Source organism: Orbicella franksi, chromosome 9 (assembly GCF_964199315.1).
Source record: "Orbicella franksi chromosome 9, jaOrbFran1.1, whole genome shotgun sequence".
In the NCBI taxonomy this organism is placed as follows: Eukaryota; Metazoa; Cnidaria; class Anthozoa; order Scleractinia; family Merulinidae; genus Orbicella; species Orbicella franksi.
The window spans coordinates 12,706,839-12,725,849 of NC_138153.1; the positions used below are offsets into that span (position 1 = coordinate 12,706,839).

At 39.2% G+C, this 19,011-nt stretch overlaps 1 protein-coding gene across 2 annotated transcripts; it reads right to left on the reverse strand.

Moving 5' to 3' along the window:
- Positions 1–1,439: 1,439 nt before the first annotated feature.
- Positions 1,440–17,623, reverse strand: LOC145498049 (uncharacterized). Of its 2 annotated transcripts, none has more exons than XM_081477929.1 (18): positions 17,547–17,623; positions 14,537–14,752; positions 13,847–13,895; positions 12,937–13,026; positions 12,420–12,555; positions 10,961–11,095; positions 10,234–10,320; positions 9,700–9,761; positions 8,407–8,496; positions 8,082–8,171; positions 7,769–7,855; positions 7,451–7,540; positions 7,133–7,222; positions 6,282–6,417; positions 5,050–5,184; positions 4,322–4,408; positions 3,525–3,586; positions 1,440–2,729 (listed from the first exon to the last, which is right to left on the reverse strand). In XM_081477929.1, exons 1-18 carry the CDS (start codon positions 17,550–17,552, stop codon positions 2,698–2,700), a joined length of 1,680 nt encoding a protein of 559 aa, XP_081334055.1. In that variant the 5' UTR covers positions 17,553–17,623; the 3' UTR covers positions 1,440–2,697. The 2 variants fall into 2 exon arrangements, with proteins under 2 accessions (XP_081334055.1, XP_081334054.1); XM_081477928.1 differs by having other exon boundaries at positions 7,769–7,858.
- Between the last annotated feature and the right edge of the window lie 1,388 nt (positions 17,624–19,011).

Sequence of the window (19,011 nt, forward strand, 5' to 3'; positions counted from 1 at the left end):
TCTGGTGTTACACTTTTTGCACTGGTGTTACACGTGAACTGCACTGCTCTCAGCCAATCAGAATCGAGTAATTTTTTCTGGTATATTATTAGAGTACTTAAAACTAGTTCCAATGAATGAGTTGCCAGTAATCGGATACCCGTGTTTGCGCAAAGAACTCTGGGATCGTCAGGGGGCAAACATTGCAAGTCGCTAGAAGGAAATGTATGGCGAAACGTTGTTTCGAGGTACAAGAAAACGATTGTCGAGAGAGATCAACGCTTTTTCATTCATTTTATTTTGCTTGATTGCACCGACTATGTTGTTGAGTGCTGACTGTAGAACCCGAGTATTTGCAAACATGCATTTCCATCAGGTTGTTCATAAAATGAAAAGAACATTACACGTTGGTCGAACATATGAATTTTGTTCTCGAGGCAAAAGCAATATTTGTTTGATCAGCCTATTAATTAGCTTTCCCACGTCCTATTGGTTTTTATATATAATCATCAGCGTATCTAATAAGACACATGAATTTATAATTTATGCGATGTATCAACGAGCGAGGGCGGACAATTTGACAATTTGTTATCGTAAAAATCAAATTGACGTCAGTTTTTCATGCATGTCTTGTCATTGACAATGAATTTTGTCATAACATTGTCAAAGTGGCTGTGGATCCACAGCTACTCTGACGATGTTATGACGAAATTCATGATCAGTAACAGGACAGACGCACGAAAAACTGACGTTAATAGACCATTTTACAGTTGTCTGCTCAGTGACCTGGCCTTTGTATGGCAGCGAGGCTAGAGTTGACCTTGTTTTGATACAGACCTCAATGCTTTTGTCATGTAAATGCACCTAGTTAGCATCAGAACAACTTGTTTTACACAACAAAAGCAGTGAGGTCTGTATCAAAACAAGGTCAACTCTAGCCTCGCTGCCATACAAAGGCCAGGTCACTGAGCAGACAACTGTAAAATGGTCTATTTGTTAAATCGATATTACGACAAGATATCGCGATATTATGATTCTGTGATTCTTCACGAATAAAAAAATTAAAAATTCCGAAATAACTGCCTTTTATGATTCTTTACACAAGTCCAAGCCCTTTCAGAGCTATTTATTAAACAAATTAAAGGGACCCAGGAAAGGGAAAAAGGTTCCATCTTTGCTTTGTATTGCTTTGCTCAGGTCACGTATCTTTCAAGATGGCGGCACAAAAGAATGGGCATTTCCAATTAGTTGTCAGCTGACACAGTCTTGTGTGCCCACGGACAAAGCACATGGTTCGTCCGTTCTTCGCAGCTCTTCTTCGCCTGTCAGTTGTATGTAATGATGTATCTTATCATGTACCATATCGTGGTACTTGTATCGAGATATGTATCGTGTCGTGAGAAATTGTATCGTTGCAGCCCTACACACATTAACTATAAATTATTACAAGTCACTACAAATACATTCCAATCTTTTATTATACAATTTTATAACTCCAATCTTTTGACACACAGGTGTGTACTGAGAAAAGCTCGGTGAATTTAAGTGTAGAGGACATTTTAAGCGTTTTTTTTTTTTTTGCTGACTGAGAGAGAGGAAGGCAACGGAATAGACCCTTTTCATAAATGGCTGCCGATTTAAAATTCTTTTTTATGCATTTAAATTAGTCGCACTAACCTCGTTTCAGAGTAAAAATTCTTTCGAATTACCAACTTCAAAATGAGGTTAGTAAGGCTAATTTTAATACTTGCAAAAGAATTTATCATCGGCCGCCATTTATGCTGGTGGTCTGTGGTAAGCCGTCGTCAGTAAACAGGGTGGAAAAAGAGAGGGGGACTGGGGACGCCACGGGGGATGAAGAAAGAGACGGCAAAAGGTGTCGGGGAATAGACCACTTTCGATGTATTAAAATCCAGCTTGATAGTGAGGCCTAGAGAACACACAAAAAAGAAATGAATGAACATGGTCATTCAATTTCCTTTGTTTGTGTGCTCTACGCTTCGCTGCCAAGCTGAATTTTAATATATCGAAAGTGGTCTATTGGGAGTGGCGAGAGGTGGGTGAAATAGAGAATTGACAAATCTAACGTGGTTTAGCGTGGTCTGTACTCTTATTGACAACGATACGCATCATCAGTGATCAAAATGTTGTGGACCCACGAGGCGCAGCCGAGTGAGTCCACAAAAAATTTTGACCACTGTGATGACGCGTATTGTTGTCGATAAGAGTACAGACCACGCTAAATCACGTTTCGATTAGTTTTTTACCACAATATCAACGTCAAAGAAAATGTTTTTTCAGAGCGCGAGCTGAAAAAGGCATTGCGTGACACATTGACGCAAATCGAAACCGGCAAAGTAGCCAATCAGATTGCGAGATAGTAGCAACTGTGGTAAAACAGAAATTCCCTCTTTCGCGTTATGGAGAAACAGGAACTTCCGAAGCCCGGCTCCCTTCCAGCAATTAACTATTAAAATGTCCTCTACTAAAACTCACGGTGTTAACAATCATTGAGCTTTCAAAGTAAGCCCGGGAAACGGTTTTCGTTTTTTACAGATGATTAATTGCAAAAACCCGAGATATCCAGTAATATGTACAAAGTACAAATCTATCAACTCAGCCCGCATCAATCACATAATTAAGGAAAAATCAGAAACGTATCGAATGATCAGGAAAAAATAAAATAAAAAAAGGGAGTGGCTGAGTTGAGAGCAGTTCTCAGCAGATGCTGAGAACAGAGTCTGGAAGACCTGAAAACGATAAATGAAAAGAGCAGTTAATGCTGATCATTTGCATCGATCGATCGATTCAAGCTAAGTTTGTGTTTTGAAAAAACTTTTCTCAGAAAAGGACTAATTTTGGTGATATTACTGGTAGTATTAAAAAAAAGTCATTACAGAGCGCTTTTCAATTGACTGCCAGGCAGTCAGGAAATAGTCAGGCAATAACTCTTATTTTGCTTTTGGTTTTGCTACGGTTTGAGATTGAGTGAGTAGTCTGATTGGTGAGTAATTGGTTTGGTTTCAGTTATACGACACTCAAGCAAAAACCCCTCTAAAGTACATATTGCTAGAATTTCCGCGCCCTCGGAGAGGCATGGTGGGCTCAGCCCGCCCCTGGATCGAGCGGTCCGAGTTCGAGCCCTGGCCGGGAACATGGTGTTGTGTTCTTGGGCAAGAAACTTTACTCTCTCCACCCAGGTGTGTAAATTTGGTGCCGGAAAACTTATGCTAGGGGTAACCCGCGATGGACTAGAATCCCATTCAGGGAGAAGTAGAAATACTCCTAGTCACTTCATGTGAAAGAAACCGGGATAAGCTCCGGCCTTATGGCTCGTATGCAGACTTTACCTTTTCACTACCTGGTCTGAATGTTAACTTGCAATCGACGCGTAACGCGGGAAAACGCGGGTACCTCAACGATAGCTGTTGGATTTATTCTGATTGGCTAACAAACCAAATTATTTTCTATGGTTTTGTTCGTGTTGTAAAATTTCTTTTAATAACTGAAAAGAACTGTAAAAACAACTACATCTTAGCTCTTACCTTGGTCCTCCAGAAAGCTCAGAGCATCAGATTTTAGATGTATTTTCTTTTGTATTGCTTTCCTAAATTCATCAAGAGAAAAACATATTATTACAAATAGAATGTCACGAGCCTTACGTCATTCTTCAAAGTGCAACGTGATCATCTTTAAATCAAAGAATATGAGCTATCAATGAACGTTGCTTTTATTAAGAAAGGATAAACTTCACTATGCTTTCCCCAAAAGGGTTATTTAAACAATTTACATATATTTAAAATGGCAGAAACTTCTGCAAATTTTAACTTATAACATCCGCTAAATTGTTAGGATTTCTTCATAATGTCTCCAGTTTTTAGCAGCAGGCATTTTTTAAGACTTTCGACTAAACCTTTCTGATTCCAAGATTGAGGCGGCATTTGCGGAGGCAGCGTGGCCGAGTGGTTAGGGCGCTGGACTTGAAATCCGAAGGTCGCGGGTTCAAGTCCCGCTCTGACCACTTAGCTGGAGTTGTTTCTCGGTAGATCATAGTTCAACTCCTCGGTCGTGCTTGTCAATAGGCAACTGGTTGGGAGTTTTAACCATGTTACGTTCATTTGCATTGTTTGTTTCATCATTTGGTTTCAATGGCCCTGAAAAGCCCCATTGAGGGAGTGGTTAATTAAGACATATATAAGATAAATACATACATTCATTATGATTGCCACACTTTAAAACGTTTCCTATACAAACTGATTGACCGATTGATTGGTTGATTGACTGATTGATATAAGGAATGAATTTAACTATTTTAATCTAAAATTACGCTTATGAAACTTACTGAAGGAACGGCCTTCTCAAAAATACTGCAGTTTTCAACTTAAAGCTCGGCTTTAAGATAAAGCAGTTGAGAAGTTCATTGCTGAATCTTGAAAACAAACAGAAAAAAGAAAGAAATTACCAACTCTGTGACAAATCTAACAAATCCTAAATCGGCGGCAAAAACAGAACGGAAAATGTCAAATAACTTAAGAGATTTTAACATTGCAAATGCATGCAAACTCAGATAGTTTTATACTTTGCTATATGTCTGTTTATATTCCTTCTGTCTATCTAACATACAAGATTCCTAACGGTTAACTAACATAACTTTTACAAATTAAAAACCTACTGTCTATTGCATTGTGAGTCACAGGAAGCAATATTCACGATCTATCTGTTACAAAACCCTTGCACATTACACGGATGGTTTTTCCTTTGGGTAGGATTGTCAAGGTATGAATCCTGGTGCGATATTCTTCACTCGCTCGAGATTTGACAGGAAATATATCATACTGATGACCCAGCTCTTCTAGTCAGTAACTATCCTCATGGTGGCTGTTACTTACGTTCAAAAATTCAACAGTATGGATCTCTGTGGATTTTTTTGAGTTTCGTGCTGAGAATTTGCAGGTTTACTGAACCCGAGATCGTTCTTATAAATGGACGTTTCGGTAGTTTTACCACATATTGTTCTAGCCTCGCTCAACATACAAGTCTAACTATACACGAGTAACTGCATCACGTTACCTTGCTTTCAACAGCTTGTAGAACTTTCGAGCAAATTTCCCGCTAGGCATCGCGGTTCGATCCTCTTCACTTGAGTGTATCAGGACAACAAACTTGTCTGATGTCATTGACTTCTGAATATAGTCCTCCGTGTGTCTGTGGAAATTTGTTGCATAAAGGTCTTATACCAAGTTTTTAGTTTACTTACTTAACATCCTCAAACCCAGTGCTCTCCCGTTTTGTGCTGTCACGCGTACGAATACGAGGGTCTGGGGCCGAGGATGTATAAGTTGACAAGACGGTGGAGAATCTCATCATACGTTTGTACTATTGTTTAGAAAACAGTCCTAAGAAAATACGCGCGCTGATTGGTTAAAAATCGTGTTTCTATAACTCTATAGAAACACAGAACTAGCACTGTTGACGTAAAAATGGCTCGAGCAAAGATAATTTACATTTTGATGATCAAAGTAAACAAGCTGTTTTTCTCTTCTTCGTCGCCGTGTTTTCTAAAAGAAATAGAAAACATGTTCTTCGTGTTTCTATCGAGTTATAGAAACATTCGTGAAAGTTTGGGAGAACTCGAAAAAGCTGTGGAAACACTCGCCTGCGGCTCGTGTTCCAACGGCATTTCTCGTTCTCCTAAACTTCCACTCGTGTTTCTATAACTCGATAGAAACACGGTACATGTTTTCTATTTTTTAAATATTCCAATATTTGTTTATTTATTCGCAGTGTACCCTGATTAGCAATGCAGTACAAAATCCATGGACGCTCTGTTTTTTTGTCAGGGAAATGGAAAGTCGAAATCTTCTGTAGGCAAAAGATGGCGACTTGTACATTTACCCAGATTTCTTAGCGCGCGAAAACTTCAACAACTTTCATAAAAACATACACAAACATTCTGCAATCTTCAAAACTAGCATACAGTGTCGTTAGCAAAAGAATAAATTTTGCAAAAATATGGATTTCCTTGTTCTTCAAGAGCCATGTAAGGCTTGCATGGTATTGTGCCAAAATGTACAGCCGCCATCTCTTTCTCTAAGGAAGATTTACACTAATGACAAGATACACCAACCCTGCAACATTTTAATCAAAGGGTGCTCAAAACTACAAGAAAATAAACTCGATTTATGAAGACGTGTCTTATCGTCGGTTATGTGTTACAATGAACTTGTAGGGTTCGTCTTTTTAAACGTTAATGAATTCCTTCCGAGAATGTGTTAGTAAAACCTCATTGAATTTTCACTTACTGACAAATTGAGTTAATGATCTCTTTGTACTTCACTGTATCCTTTCGAAAAATTCCTTTCTCGAGTTCTTGTTGTCTCGGTACGAAGGATAGATCGACCACAAAGACATCAGCATTATCTTGTTTGAGTGAAACTCCTGAAATAAACAGTAAACTGAATTGATATAAAGGAATAAGTTAGCTTGGTCGTGAGGTTGTTTTCTGTCTTGAAGAGAACATTGCATCCACTCTACACTAATTTCACCTTTCCTTCCAATTAACCATTACTGAAATGATTGTTGTTTTTTCTTGTTTAAAGCGAAGTAAAGACAAATTTCGAACCATTTGGTCTTTTAAGCAGTGAAACCATCCGCTTTGCTTGTGGTTCTACAAGTGCTCTGAGCATTTTAGTACTTTTTACGTTTTTCTTTTTGTGGTCTATGCGAGACTGGAAGGTGGAAAAATGAGTTTGTTTTTTTACAAATATGACTCGAATCCTCTCCTTCATTAAAAATGAATTAGATTCATACTTCTCAAACTCATTCATAATTCATCAAGTTTAAACATAGGAAATCATGACGGTGAAGGAGATTTGGATACCCGGTCTTAATTAGCATAGATTTTGAAGATTTTACTTCCCCGTTTACCCCTTAGTGTTTGTTTCTATTGAGAAGATATATCAAACACTCGAGACAGTGTTTCATCGGCCATCCAAACATATCGAATTTCGTCAAAAATACCCCGCTACGTGTCGTATTTTCAACTCTCCTCTCGGTGTTTGGATATCCCGATGAAACATTGTCTCTCGTGTTTGATATATTACATGACCCTCCATAGTAGGGGTTTAAAAATTTCTTTTCTCTCGCTTCTTACCAGCGTGCCTTATAACACCCCCGTAAGGAGAATCTTGGTCTTTACGGTCAATGCTGGCCTTCGAGCTCTCTGGGACACTGATATCCTGTTCTGTAAATAATATTTTAAAATAAGGCATTTATTCCAAGTATCATTCAGTCCGTCACCTTTTATATGAGTATGTTTTTGTGGTCTATGCGAGACTGGAACGTGGAAAAATGAGTTTGTTTCAAAAAAGTATGACTCGAATCCTCTCCTTCATTAAAAATGAATTACTGAGATTCATAAATGACCCCAAATAGAAGAGGTTTGAAAAATCTCTATTGTCTCGTTTCTTACCAGCGTGCCTTACAACACCCCCGTAAGGAGAATCTTGCTCACTACGGTCAATGCTGGCCTTCGAGCTCTCTGGGACACTGATATCCTCTTCTATAAATAATATTTAACAATAAGGCGGTTATTCCAAGTATAATTTAGTCCGTCACTTTTTATGTGAGCATATTTTTGTGGTCTATGCGAGACTGGAACGTGGAAAAATGAGTTTGTTTCATAAAAATATGACTCGAATCCTCTCCTTCATTAAAAATGAATTACTGAGATTCATACATGACCCCAAATAGAAGAGGTTTGAAAAATCTCTATTGTCTCGTTTCTTACCAGCGTGCCTTACAACACCCCCGTAAGGAGAATCTTGCTCACTACGGTCAATGCTGGCCTTCGAGCTCTCTGGGACACTGATATCCTCTTCTATAAATAATATTTAACAATAAAGCGGTTATTCCAAGTATAATTTAGTCCGTCACTTTTTATGTGAGCATATTTTTGTGGTCTATGCGAGACTGGAACGTGGAAAAATGAGTTTGCTTTATAAAATTATGACTCGAATCCTCTCCTTCATTAAAACTGAATTAGATTCATATATGACCCTTTATAGTAGAGGTTTAAACATCTCTATTGCCTCGTTTCTTACCATCGTGCCTTACAACACCCCCGTAAGGAAAATCTTGCTCACTACGGTCAATGCTGGCCTTCGAGCTCTCTGGGACACTGATATCCTCTTCTATAAATAATATTTAGAAATAAGGCGGTTATTCCAAGGATCATTCAGTCCGTCACTTTTTATATGAGTATGTTTTTGTGGTCTATGCGAGACTGAAACGCGGAAAAATGAATTTTTTTAAAATATATATATATATATATATGACTGGAATCCTCTCCTTCATTAAAAATGAATTAGATTCATACATGACCCTTCATACTAGAGGTTTGAAAATCTCTATTGTCTCGTTTCTTACCAGCGTGCTTTATGACACCCTCGTAAGGAGACTCTTGGTCTTTACGGTCAGTGCTGGTCTTCGAGCTCTCTGGGACACTGATATCCTCTTCTATAGATAATATTTAACAATAAGGCGGTTACTCCAAGTATCATTCAGTCCGTCACTTTTTATATGAGTACATTTAACACATGGCAGATCTATCATGGTCTGTGTAACACAACGTCCACTGTTCCCAACACTCAAAAATAAAGCAAAAACGTTTTCCAGCACTTCCTCCGCGGATACCTTGCTAGGCGTGAAACCTGGTCGTGATAATTTCTTGCAGAATTATGATTTAGCCATAAATAGCAAAGTGTACCCCAAGATTGTCCCAAAGGATTGGTTGCTAAGAAACAAACCATACGCTTGCGGACAAGCGCAGCGCGCACGCAGTTCCAGCCTGCGGGCAGGCTCTGTGTTTGGGTTTTGCAGTCAAGCGTAGCTTTCTGACTTTTGGCTTTTGTGTGCGAGCGAGTTTACGAACGACGCACAGGAGCTTAGTAATTAAAGCTCTTGACTCGCCGGCGAGCGAAGTGCGCGGACTCGTCTTGTGGCTTGGCAGCTTGGGTCTCCGAGCTAAACACGCCAGCCTGCTCGCGGGCTATAATCTCTCATTTTACTAATTGTTCTTCACCTCGTAATTTGGCCTGCCATGATCTTTTCATACTTTAACCTCTAACTCCTCGAAACTTCGAGGCAACGAAAACCGGAAAAGGATAAACTATTGCATTTGACCACTCTGTAGTTACAAACCTCTCTAAAGTACATATTCCTAGAATTTCCCCGCCCGCATGGTTTGTTCGGGTCTCGTCCGGATAGAGCGGTCCGAGTTCGAGCCCTGGCTAGGGACATTGTGTTGTGTTCTTGGGCAAGACAGTTTACTCTCTCCACCCAGGTGTATAAATTGGGTGCCGGCGAACTTATGCTAGGGGTAACACGCGATGGACTAGAATCCCATTCAGGGAGAAGTAGAAATACTCCTAGTCCTTCATGCGAAAGAAACCAGAATAAGTTCCGGCCTTATGGGCGGGACGGAGGCCTTATGGCTCGTATGCAGACTTTACCTTTCCACAACCTGGTCTGAATGTTAACCTGTAATGGACGCGCGCGTGATGCGGGGAAGCGCGCGTAAACCTCCACGATAGCTCTGGGATTTATTCTGACTGGCTAACAAACCAGATTACCAGAATGTTTTCTATGATTTTGTCTGTGTTTTAAATTTCTTTTGATAACTGAAAAGAATTGTAAAAACAACTACATCTTAGCTCTTACCTTGGTCCTCCAGAAAGCTCAGAGCGTCAGATTTTAGATGTATTTTCTTTTGCATTGCTTTCCTAAATTCATCAAAAGAAAAACACATTATTACAAATAGAATGTCACGAGCCTTACGTCATTCTTCAAAGTGCAACGTGATTATCTTTAAATCAAAGAATATGAGCTATCAATGAACGATGATTTTATTACGTAAGGATAAACTTCACTATTGTTCTTCCCCCAAGAGGGCTGTTTAAACAATTTACATGTATTTCAAATGGCAGAAACGTCTGTAAATTTTAACTTATAACTTCCGCTAAATTGTGTAGGATTTCCTCATAATGTCCCCAATCTTCAGTACCTGGCATTTTTTAAGACTTTCGACAAAACCCTTCTGATTCCAAGATTGAAGCAGCTTTCATTATGGCTGCCACACCTTAAAACGTTTCTTCTACAAACTGATTGATTGATTGATTGATTGATTGATTGATTGACTGATATAAGAAATAAATTTCACTTTTTTTAGTCTAAAATTACGCTTATGAAACTTACTGAAGGAACGGCCTTCTCAAAAATACGGTGGTTTTCAACTTAAAGCTCGACTTTAAGATAGAGCAGTTGAGAAGCTCATTGCTGAATCTTGAAAACAAAAACAAAAAAGAAAGAAATTACAAACTCTGTGACAAGTCTAACAAATCCTAAATCGACGGCAAAAACTGAACAGAAAATGTCAAATAACTTAGGAGATTTTAACATTGCAAATGCAAAGTAGGACAGTTCTATAGTTTGTTATATATCTGTTTATATTCTTTCTGTCTATCTTAGATATAAGATTCCTGACAGTTAACTGAAAAAACTTTTGGAAGTTAAAATCAACTGGCTATTGCATTGTGAGTCACAGGAAAGCATCCACGATCTATTTGTTACAAAACCCTTGCACATTACACGGATGGTTTTTCCTTTGGGTAGGATTATCAAGGTATGAATCCTGGTGCGATATTCTTCACTTGCTTGAGATTCGACAGGAAAAATATTATACCTATGACCCCGTTCTTCTAGTAAATATCCTTATGGTGGCTGCTACTTACTTCAAAAATTCAACAGTACGGGTCTCTGAAGTCTTTTTTTTTTTTTTTTTTTTGAGTTTCGTGCTGAGAATTTACAGCTTTACTGCATCTGAAATCGTTCTCATAATTGGACGTTTCGGTAGCTTTACCACTTATTGTTTATGCCTCACTCAACAAGTCTAACTATGCACGGAGTAACTGCATCACGTTACCTTGCTTTCAACAGCTTGTAGAACTTTCGAGCAAATTTCCCGCTAGGCATCGCGGTTCGATCCTCTTCACTTGAGTGTATCAGGACAACAAACTTGTCTGATGTCATTGACTTCTGGATATAGTCCTCAGTATGTCTGTGAAAATTTGTTACATACCGGTCTAATACCAAGATTTTAGTGTACTCACTTAAGGACGTTCGCGCTAATTGTTTCTGCGCATACTTACTGCGCACGCAAACTCACACGCCACCTCATGCATGAGAGCGCGCCCTAAGTAATAAATTGAACAATGATAGGACAGATGGCCATTGTTATAGCTTTGCCAGGATTTAATGATCTTGGACCTTCGATGGCCCTTACTTTTCTTTCCAGAAACAGATTTTATCTACAATTATCTCCACATTGTCTAAAAATGAACACAAAATCAATGTGGGAAGTTAAAAAAATTTCAAAATTTCTGTCCACGGGACATCGAATCCTGCTATCTTGCGGCTGCAAGGCGCGTGAAACTATGGTCGCTAAATGCGAACTTGTTCTCTAAGGAACCTCACCAGTTGACTAAATTCGGTTGATAGGTCCACATAAAAAATATTTGGCAGAGATCATTTCATTTCAAAGATCTAATTGCAATATTTTTGGGCTAACAGACACTGTGGCCCTATTCGCTAACGAAGCCTGATTTTTTCCAAATTAGGGTGTTCTTCCGGGCATGTTCTCTCCAAAACGATGTCGGTGACCCCCAACTTTTTTACATTTCTAACATAACTAACTCATCACCTTACACTGGTAAAAGTCTCAAACCCAATGCTCTCCCGTTTTGCACTGTCACGAATATAAAGGCCTGGGGTCGAGGATGTCTAAGTTGACAAGACGGCGGAGAATCTCACCATTCTTTAGTACTATTGTATATTCCAATATTTGTTTATTTATTCACAGTGTCCCCAATTAGCAATGCAGTACTAAATCCATAGACGCACTTCTTTTTTTGTCAGGGAAATGGAAAGTCGAAATCTTCCGTAGGAAAAAGATGGCGACTTGTACATTTGCCCAGAAGTCTTAGCGCGCGAAAACTTCAACAACTTTCATAAAAACGTACACAAAAGTTATGCAATCTTCAAAACTAGCATACACACTGTCGTTAGCACAGGGACAAATATTGCAAATGTTGATTTCCCTGTCCTTCAAGAGCCATGTAAGGCTCGCATGGTATTGTGGTAAAATGTACAGCAGCCATCTTTTTCTCTAAGGAAGATTCAAACTATTGAGATGACAAGATACACCAACCTTGTAACATTTTAATCAAGGGGTGTTCAAAATTACAGGAAAATAAACTCCATTTATGAAGACGTGTCTTATCGTCGGTTATGTGTTACAATGAACTTGTAGGGCTCATCTTTTTAAACGTTAATGAATTCCTTCCCAGAATATGTTAGTAAAACCTGATTGAATTTTCACTTACTGACAAATTGATTTAATGATCTCTTTGTGCTTCACTGTGTCCTTTCCAAAAATTCCTTTCTTGAATTCTTGTTTTCTCGGGACGAAGGATAGATCGACCACAAAGACATCAGCATTATCTTGTTTGAGTGAAACTCCTGAAATAAACAGTAAACTGAACTGATATAAAGGAATAAGTTAGCTTGGTCGTGAGGTTGTTTTCTGTCTTGAAGAGAACATTGCAACCACTAGTTTACACTAATTTCACCTTTCCTTCCAATTAACCATTACTGAAATGGTTGTTGTGTTTTTTCTTGTTTAAAGCGAAGTAAAGACGAACTTCGAACCATTTGGTCTTTTAAGCAGTGAAACCATCCGCTTTGCTTGTGGTTCTACAAGGGCTCTAAACATTTTAGTACTTTTTACGTTTTTCTTTTTGTTCTATGAATCGAATCCTCTCCTTCATTAAAAGTGAATTAGATTCATACATGACCCTTCATAGTAGAGGTTTTAAAAATCTCTATTGTCTCGGTTCTTACCAGCGTGCCGTATAATACCCCCGTAAGGAGAATCTTGGTCTTTACGGTCAGTGCTGGCCTTCGAGCTCTCTGGGACACTGCTATCCTCTTCTGTAAATAATATTTAACAAAAAGGCGGTTATTCCAAGTATCATTTAGTCTGTCACTTTTTATATGAGCACATTTAAGACATGGCAGATCTATCATGGTCGGTGTAATACAACGTCCACTGTTGCCACTCAAAAAAAGAAAAGCAAAAGCGTTTTCCAGCACTTCCTCCGTGGATACCTTGCTAGGCTTGAAACCTGGTCGTCATAATTGCTTTCAGAAGGATGTTTTAGCTACAGATAGCAAAGTGTATCCCAAGATTGTGTCAAAGGATTGGTTGGTTAGCAACAAGCCATACCCTTGCGCACAAACGCACTGCGCGCGCAGTTCCAGCCTGCGAGCAGGCTCTGTGTTTGGGTTTTGCAGTCAAGCGCAGCTTTCTGACTTTTGGCTTTGGTGTGCGAGCGAGTTTGCGAACGACGTTTGAACTCGCCGGCGAGCGAAGTGCGCGGACTCGTCTTGTGGCTTTGCAGCTTGGGTCTCCGAGCTAAACACGGCAGCCTGCTCGCGGGCTAAATTTTCTCATTTTATTAACTGTTTTTCACCTTATTAATAGGGTTCGTAATTTGGCTTGCCACTTCTCTTCTTATAACTTTTTCTTAAAATAATTTTTTTCATATTTTTGTCTGTAACCCTTTGAAACTTCGAGGCAACGAAAAGCGGAAAAGGACAAATTATTGCATTTGACCGCTCTGTAATTACAAGGTGATATCATAAATAGCGTATTCTGATCATGAAGAAGGAGTGTCGATATGCCGTTCTGAATTCAATTCCAGTGAGTAAGAGTCTCTATAATCAGGTACTAATGGTATTCAATTCTTACCGGCAGGTTTGTCTGCCGCCTCCTCAACCAAGTTTTCTGCTTCGTCCGTCTGCAAAGAGAGAACACACGCGTTCATGCACACATTCTAGACATAACTAAACGTAGAGTAAATATTTGTAATCCAAAAGGATCTATCGGCTGCGTGGCACAGTTGACAGTTCAAAAGTTGTAAATAGTAATAATGCAGTGCCAAATTAAAAACGATGTTTATAGCAGACAATTCGGGCCTAGCCCTTCCTCAGTGCTAAGTTGAGTTTTGAATGGTACACGTCATTGAATAAATAAACAGTTGTACGCGCGACTCTAAGGGATGGGTAAAAACGTGCGCGCGTCAAGCCGTTTAAAAAACAAAATGCACGTTAAAGTCCATGCGGCCTAAGGATGCCAAGATGAAAAATTGACAAACTTTCTTATCCCGGCCTAGTGTATCGTGGGTGGTAATCACGTAAGAATAATAACGGCATTCCTTACAGCATTTACTAAACTATGACAATTATACTGAAACAAATATCCGAGTCAGCCTCAGCGAAGTTTGTTGAGTATTTTCCTCAAATTCGTCACAACAAATATTCACCAATGTTCTCTTCACCTTCGCGGTCAATGAGTGCTAAAATACCATAAATCTCGACCGCTTTTATCTACTTTCTAACGTGTCCTTTGAATAGTCGCTGACAAATAAAGTCACGGTACCTGATCGGCCGGTGGAGGGAGATGCGCTTGTTGCTCCGTTGAGCGTTGACGCACTCTCCTAAACGTGATGTCAAGAATTTCTTTGGCCCGGGAAGCGTAGTCAACCTCACCGTCTTCAGGTTCAGGCTTTGAGGTTGGAGCTGATGACTCGCTTACTTCTCTGGACGAGATAGCGTCCATGACATTACTCAAGAGATCTTGTGGAAATATCTCGATCTGATGACAGGGAGAAAACTTAATTTTACCATCAACATGCACAGAATAAAATGAATTTTGTAGGACATTTTATCATATTTTTTGGTTATTTGACATATTATTCCATAATAACGTAATTTTATCAGACATAGTCGAGAGAACGGGTTCATCATCAGTAGTGTCCCGGTTTGACCGGCTTAGAACAAAGCGAAAATTTGCGCTCAAATCCGGGCGTTTTACGCTAAAAATTTTCGATCTGTAGTTCGCGAAAGGTTAGCTTTTCGCGGGTAGCGGTAATAGTGTTCCTAGGGATCACTGGCTCATGAATAGATTAGCTTTCTTCAATTTCAGTAATTCTCGCTGCTGCACGCCAATTGTATTTATTTTATTTTTATTTTCATTTTTGCGCGCGCGCTTGATCGCATAGTTGAATTGTGCGCGTGCAATATTTTAACACTAGCGTGCGTCTCGTGCAGACGAGTTACAACCGGGGCGTTAAACCTTCTTCGCCCTGGTTTCAACAGAGAAGAAGAATAAGTCGAATAAGGAAAATTTGTAAATTTTAATGCAGTCACTCACAAAAAGGATCCTACAAAATACAAGGACAATGAAGCGATTGAATCGTCCGTCAGTCAATGTTTTGGCGTGCATAAAAATTTGAGAAGACATTTTAACTACCGTTGGCTTATTAATGGCCCTTTGTCGCGCATTTTAGAAGCAGATATTATAAGCTTATGAGGAACGACGAAATTAAACGACAAAACAGAGCTTATCGGGCCCTCGATTGGACCAAGTCCTAGTAACCAGCCAAAGGAGAAAAAAATCTGAAAAATCGAAAAGATAAACTGAAACATAGTTGACTCTCAGTTTCACAATGAGCACTACTTTTGCTCGAGAACAATGCATTGTGCTTTCGTAGATATTGGCAAAATAGTTATGAAATTTACTAGGAAAAGAGCTATTAAAGCTAGTCTACGTCTTATCAGTGAAAATCTTGCCCACGTTTAAGACGCCATATTCTTGCTGTTTTCAAGAATCAATATTTTCAAAGTTTGACTTTGGACAAAGAAAACTATCTTTCATCACAAATCAAAGAAAGTCATTGCGTGGGAAAATTAAAAAAAAATTGTCTGAAGACACAAGGATAAGCCCTGCTAAATTAAACTCTTTTGCAGCAGTTTCCTTCCCTTAGAAAGGAATCTAGGAAATTTTAACTGGGATTAGAACATTAAACGAGGTTCGGAAGAGGCTGCATTTGTTCGCTTTTACTGTAGTTCCACGCAAGACGCTAATTATTTCATTAATAAAAATTGCGCGCGCGCAAGAAGATCAAGGGCTGCTTTCATAGCTTTTAATCACGCTTTTCTTTCGCGCAACTCGAAAAGATTGCTGATACAAAAATGACATTTACTTGAGCTAGTTTCTGTAGAAAGAAAATCGCGGATTAAATTTCAATTACGATTAAGTGTTGTAAGTTTTGAATACGACTTTTATTTTGATTCGAACCTAAAAGGAGCTTAATAATTTTACTCGGATAAGAACGCGAAAAAAAAAATAAAAATAAATAAAAAAAAAAAAAAAAAAAGAAAGAAAGAAAGAAAGAAAGAAAGAAAGAAAGAAAGAAAGAAAGAAAGAAAGAAAGAAAGAAAGAAAGAAAGAAAGAAAGAAAGAAAGAAAGAAAGAAAGAAAGAAAGAAAGAAAGAAAGAAATAAGCAACTGAAAATCAGAAATCTTTCCTCCACAACGGTAACTGAATTTTTTCTTAATCAAGCTCAGCAACGATCTTAGAGAAAGACCTTGAAAGGAATTTGTTCAGATTGATTGAGACAAACACGATCTCCGTTAGCTTGATCTTAACCTAAATGGAGCCTTACTTATAGAGGCGAAATAGAAAAGCACCAAACAGTCATTAAACTTACTTCCATATCGCAAAGCGTCGGGATCTGTGTTAACGTTGGTTAAAATAGAAATCTCTCAAAACAAAATTTCTGCGCTGAGTTAAAGAGTCTGCCTGCTCTGCGCAAAGGTTGCAATCAACTGTAATGAGGTGACGTATTCAAATCACTTATAGAATTAACAAGTGACGCGTAAAAAGGTTATATACGGTAATTGGCGTTATTCTTTGTTACGTCATTATTTACATCTTGAAATTAAAAACTGACTTTGACTTTGAAAGATCCCCGCTCACTTAAATTAAGACAATTATATCCGTTATTTCGCCCTGAATCTGATTAAGGGTGCGTTCCTTTGGTGTGATCTGGATCAGGATCGGTGATCCATGATTGCCCGGATCATGCTGCATCATAGGAGATGATGAATTCGTGACCAGAGTAGTGGATTCATCGGTTTCTTTGTGTTAAATGGTAAATGCGAGACTTTGCGTGACGGCGAGACTAGCGTTTTTCTTTGTGAACCCGAGACACTTTCAATTCTTCAGTTGCGAGACCGTGACTTCAAGTTCAAAGTGTTCTAATTGCGAGCTCGAAGTTTCTAAGATCTTCGGACTTCATTTGTGAAAAAAAAAACACAAATCGGTGCTTCGAGATTTTCTTAGCCTTGAGAGTCTGTGAAACAACTCTGTAAAAAAAAAAAAAAAGAAAAACCAGACTGCGAGACGCACATAACCGCTAAAAAAAACGAGACTGTAAGACACGTGAAATTCGACGAAAATTTTGCGAGACCCATGTCGTTTGAAGGATCATGCGCCACCTCGGATCACTGATCCTAATCCAGGTCACCCCAAGAAAAAGCGCTCGAAAAGGAGCCTTCCTTCTAGAAACGAAAGAAAAACGCAACAGACAGACATTAAACTTACTTCCATATTGAAAAGCGTTGGGATCTTCGTTAACTTCGATTTAATCTGCGGAGTCCAAAACACCGTGACTGCTTTGCGCAAAGGTTGCGAACAACTGTAATGAGATGACGTGGATAAATCACTTATATAATTAATCAGTGACGTGTAACAAGGTTAAATAAGGTAATTAGGACTAATCTTTGTTACGTCATTGTTTACATCTTAAAATTAGAATTTGAACCGCGCGGAAGGCAGCGCCACATTCAACTGATGGCATCATAATAACCTACCTCATCCACAGGCTTTTCTTATTTTCTTCTTAGCGCAAGGGGCGATTGGGAGACTGGGAGTGAGCAAGAAGGCGCAAGCGGAAGCTGGTAGCTAGTGAGGAGCGCGAACTCGGGGAGCTATGGGAAGGAGAAAAAGAGGGAAAGTTTCCTTCCTCCCCATGATTCCCTGCCGCCCTTCTCACTAGTTAATTATTATATTTTTTACTATCGCGAGGGCGACTGGGGACGAGGCAGCATCAGGAGCAAGTGATGGGCTCCTGGCAGCATAAAATCCAACACAAGGGAACCCCGCCTTACGGTCAGCCTGTTAATACGACCACCTCTTTATTGCAACCAGACTTTTGTGGTCCGTTGGTGAGCGGATTAGCTTAACTGGGTTCCAGTGTATTCGAAAATCAAACTCTTCCACCCAGTCACTGCATTGTGTAGTTGTACTGAGGTGTCCCCAAACCATGCTTATACTGCTTCCTAGACATCCAAGATTCATTGCAACATTCACATAAGGACAGAAAGGAGAGGACCATGAAAACGGATACAATGGAACCTCTGCTTACTAGCAACTCGCTGAAATAGTGTATTTTTCTTGGCTCATACAATAGCTCAGTCTGCCGTTCCTTTCTGAAAATCCCTCTATCTATCCCTCTGTCCCAAAACAATGTTTTGTTCATAAATTTACCTCCATTATACAACAAATTCGACGAAAGGAAAACAGAAATAAAATACAAACACATTGTCTTGATCAAGAGCAACATGCTGCAGAAGTGATTATTTTGGGAGGATAACACCCGAAAAAACTTGAAATACCCTCTCATTGACTCACGTCAAAATTTATAACAAACTCGGCATCCAAACCAGAGGGTTGTTTTGAGCACCCATAAATTTTCTCAAAGTCAAGCCAAGTTGTAATATAAGCGTAGCTGATCATTTTGAACAGCTTGGGGCTCTAGAAATATTGCACTTGATAAAGTAAAGACAGTCTTTAATAATACAGTGTATTATCGTTTGTCACACGATGTAGTCACTTTAGATGTAGATCGCGACTGCTTACTGCTAGTCTTCTTCAGGCGATAAGGTCGACTGGTCGCACGGTATCATTTATATCACAAAGGTCGGCTGTGATTGGTGTATTTCGATCCTCCTATTGTTCCATTGTTCCGACGAGTAGCTGTTCCCTCAGTGGTCCGCTGTTGTACCGT

Coding starts and splice junctions, on each gene's coding strand:
- LOC145498049 (XM_081477928.1), bottom strand. Junction 13,896..14,536: donor TCCCTCCACCGGCCGATCAG/GTACCGTGACTT, acceptor CTCTCTTTGCAG/ACGGACGAAGCAGAAAACTT. Junction 3,587..4,321: donor TTGAGAAGGCCGTTCCTTCA/GTAAGTTTCATA, acceptor TGATGAATTTAG/GAAAGCAATACAAAAGAAAA.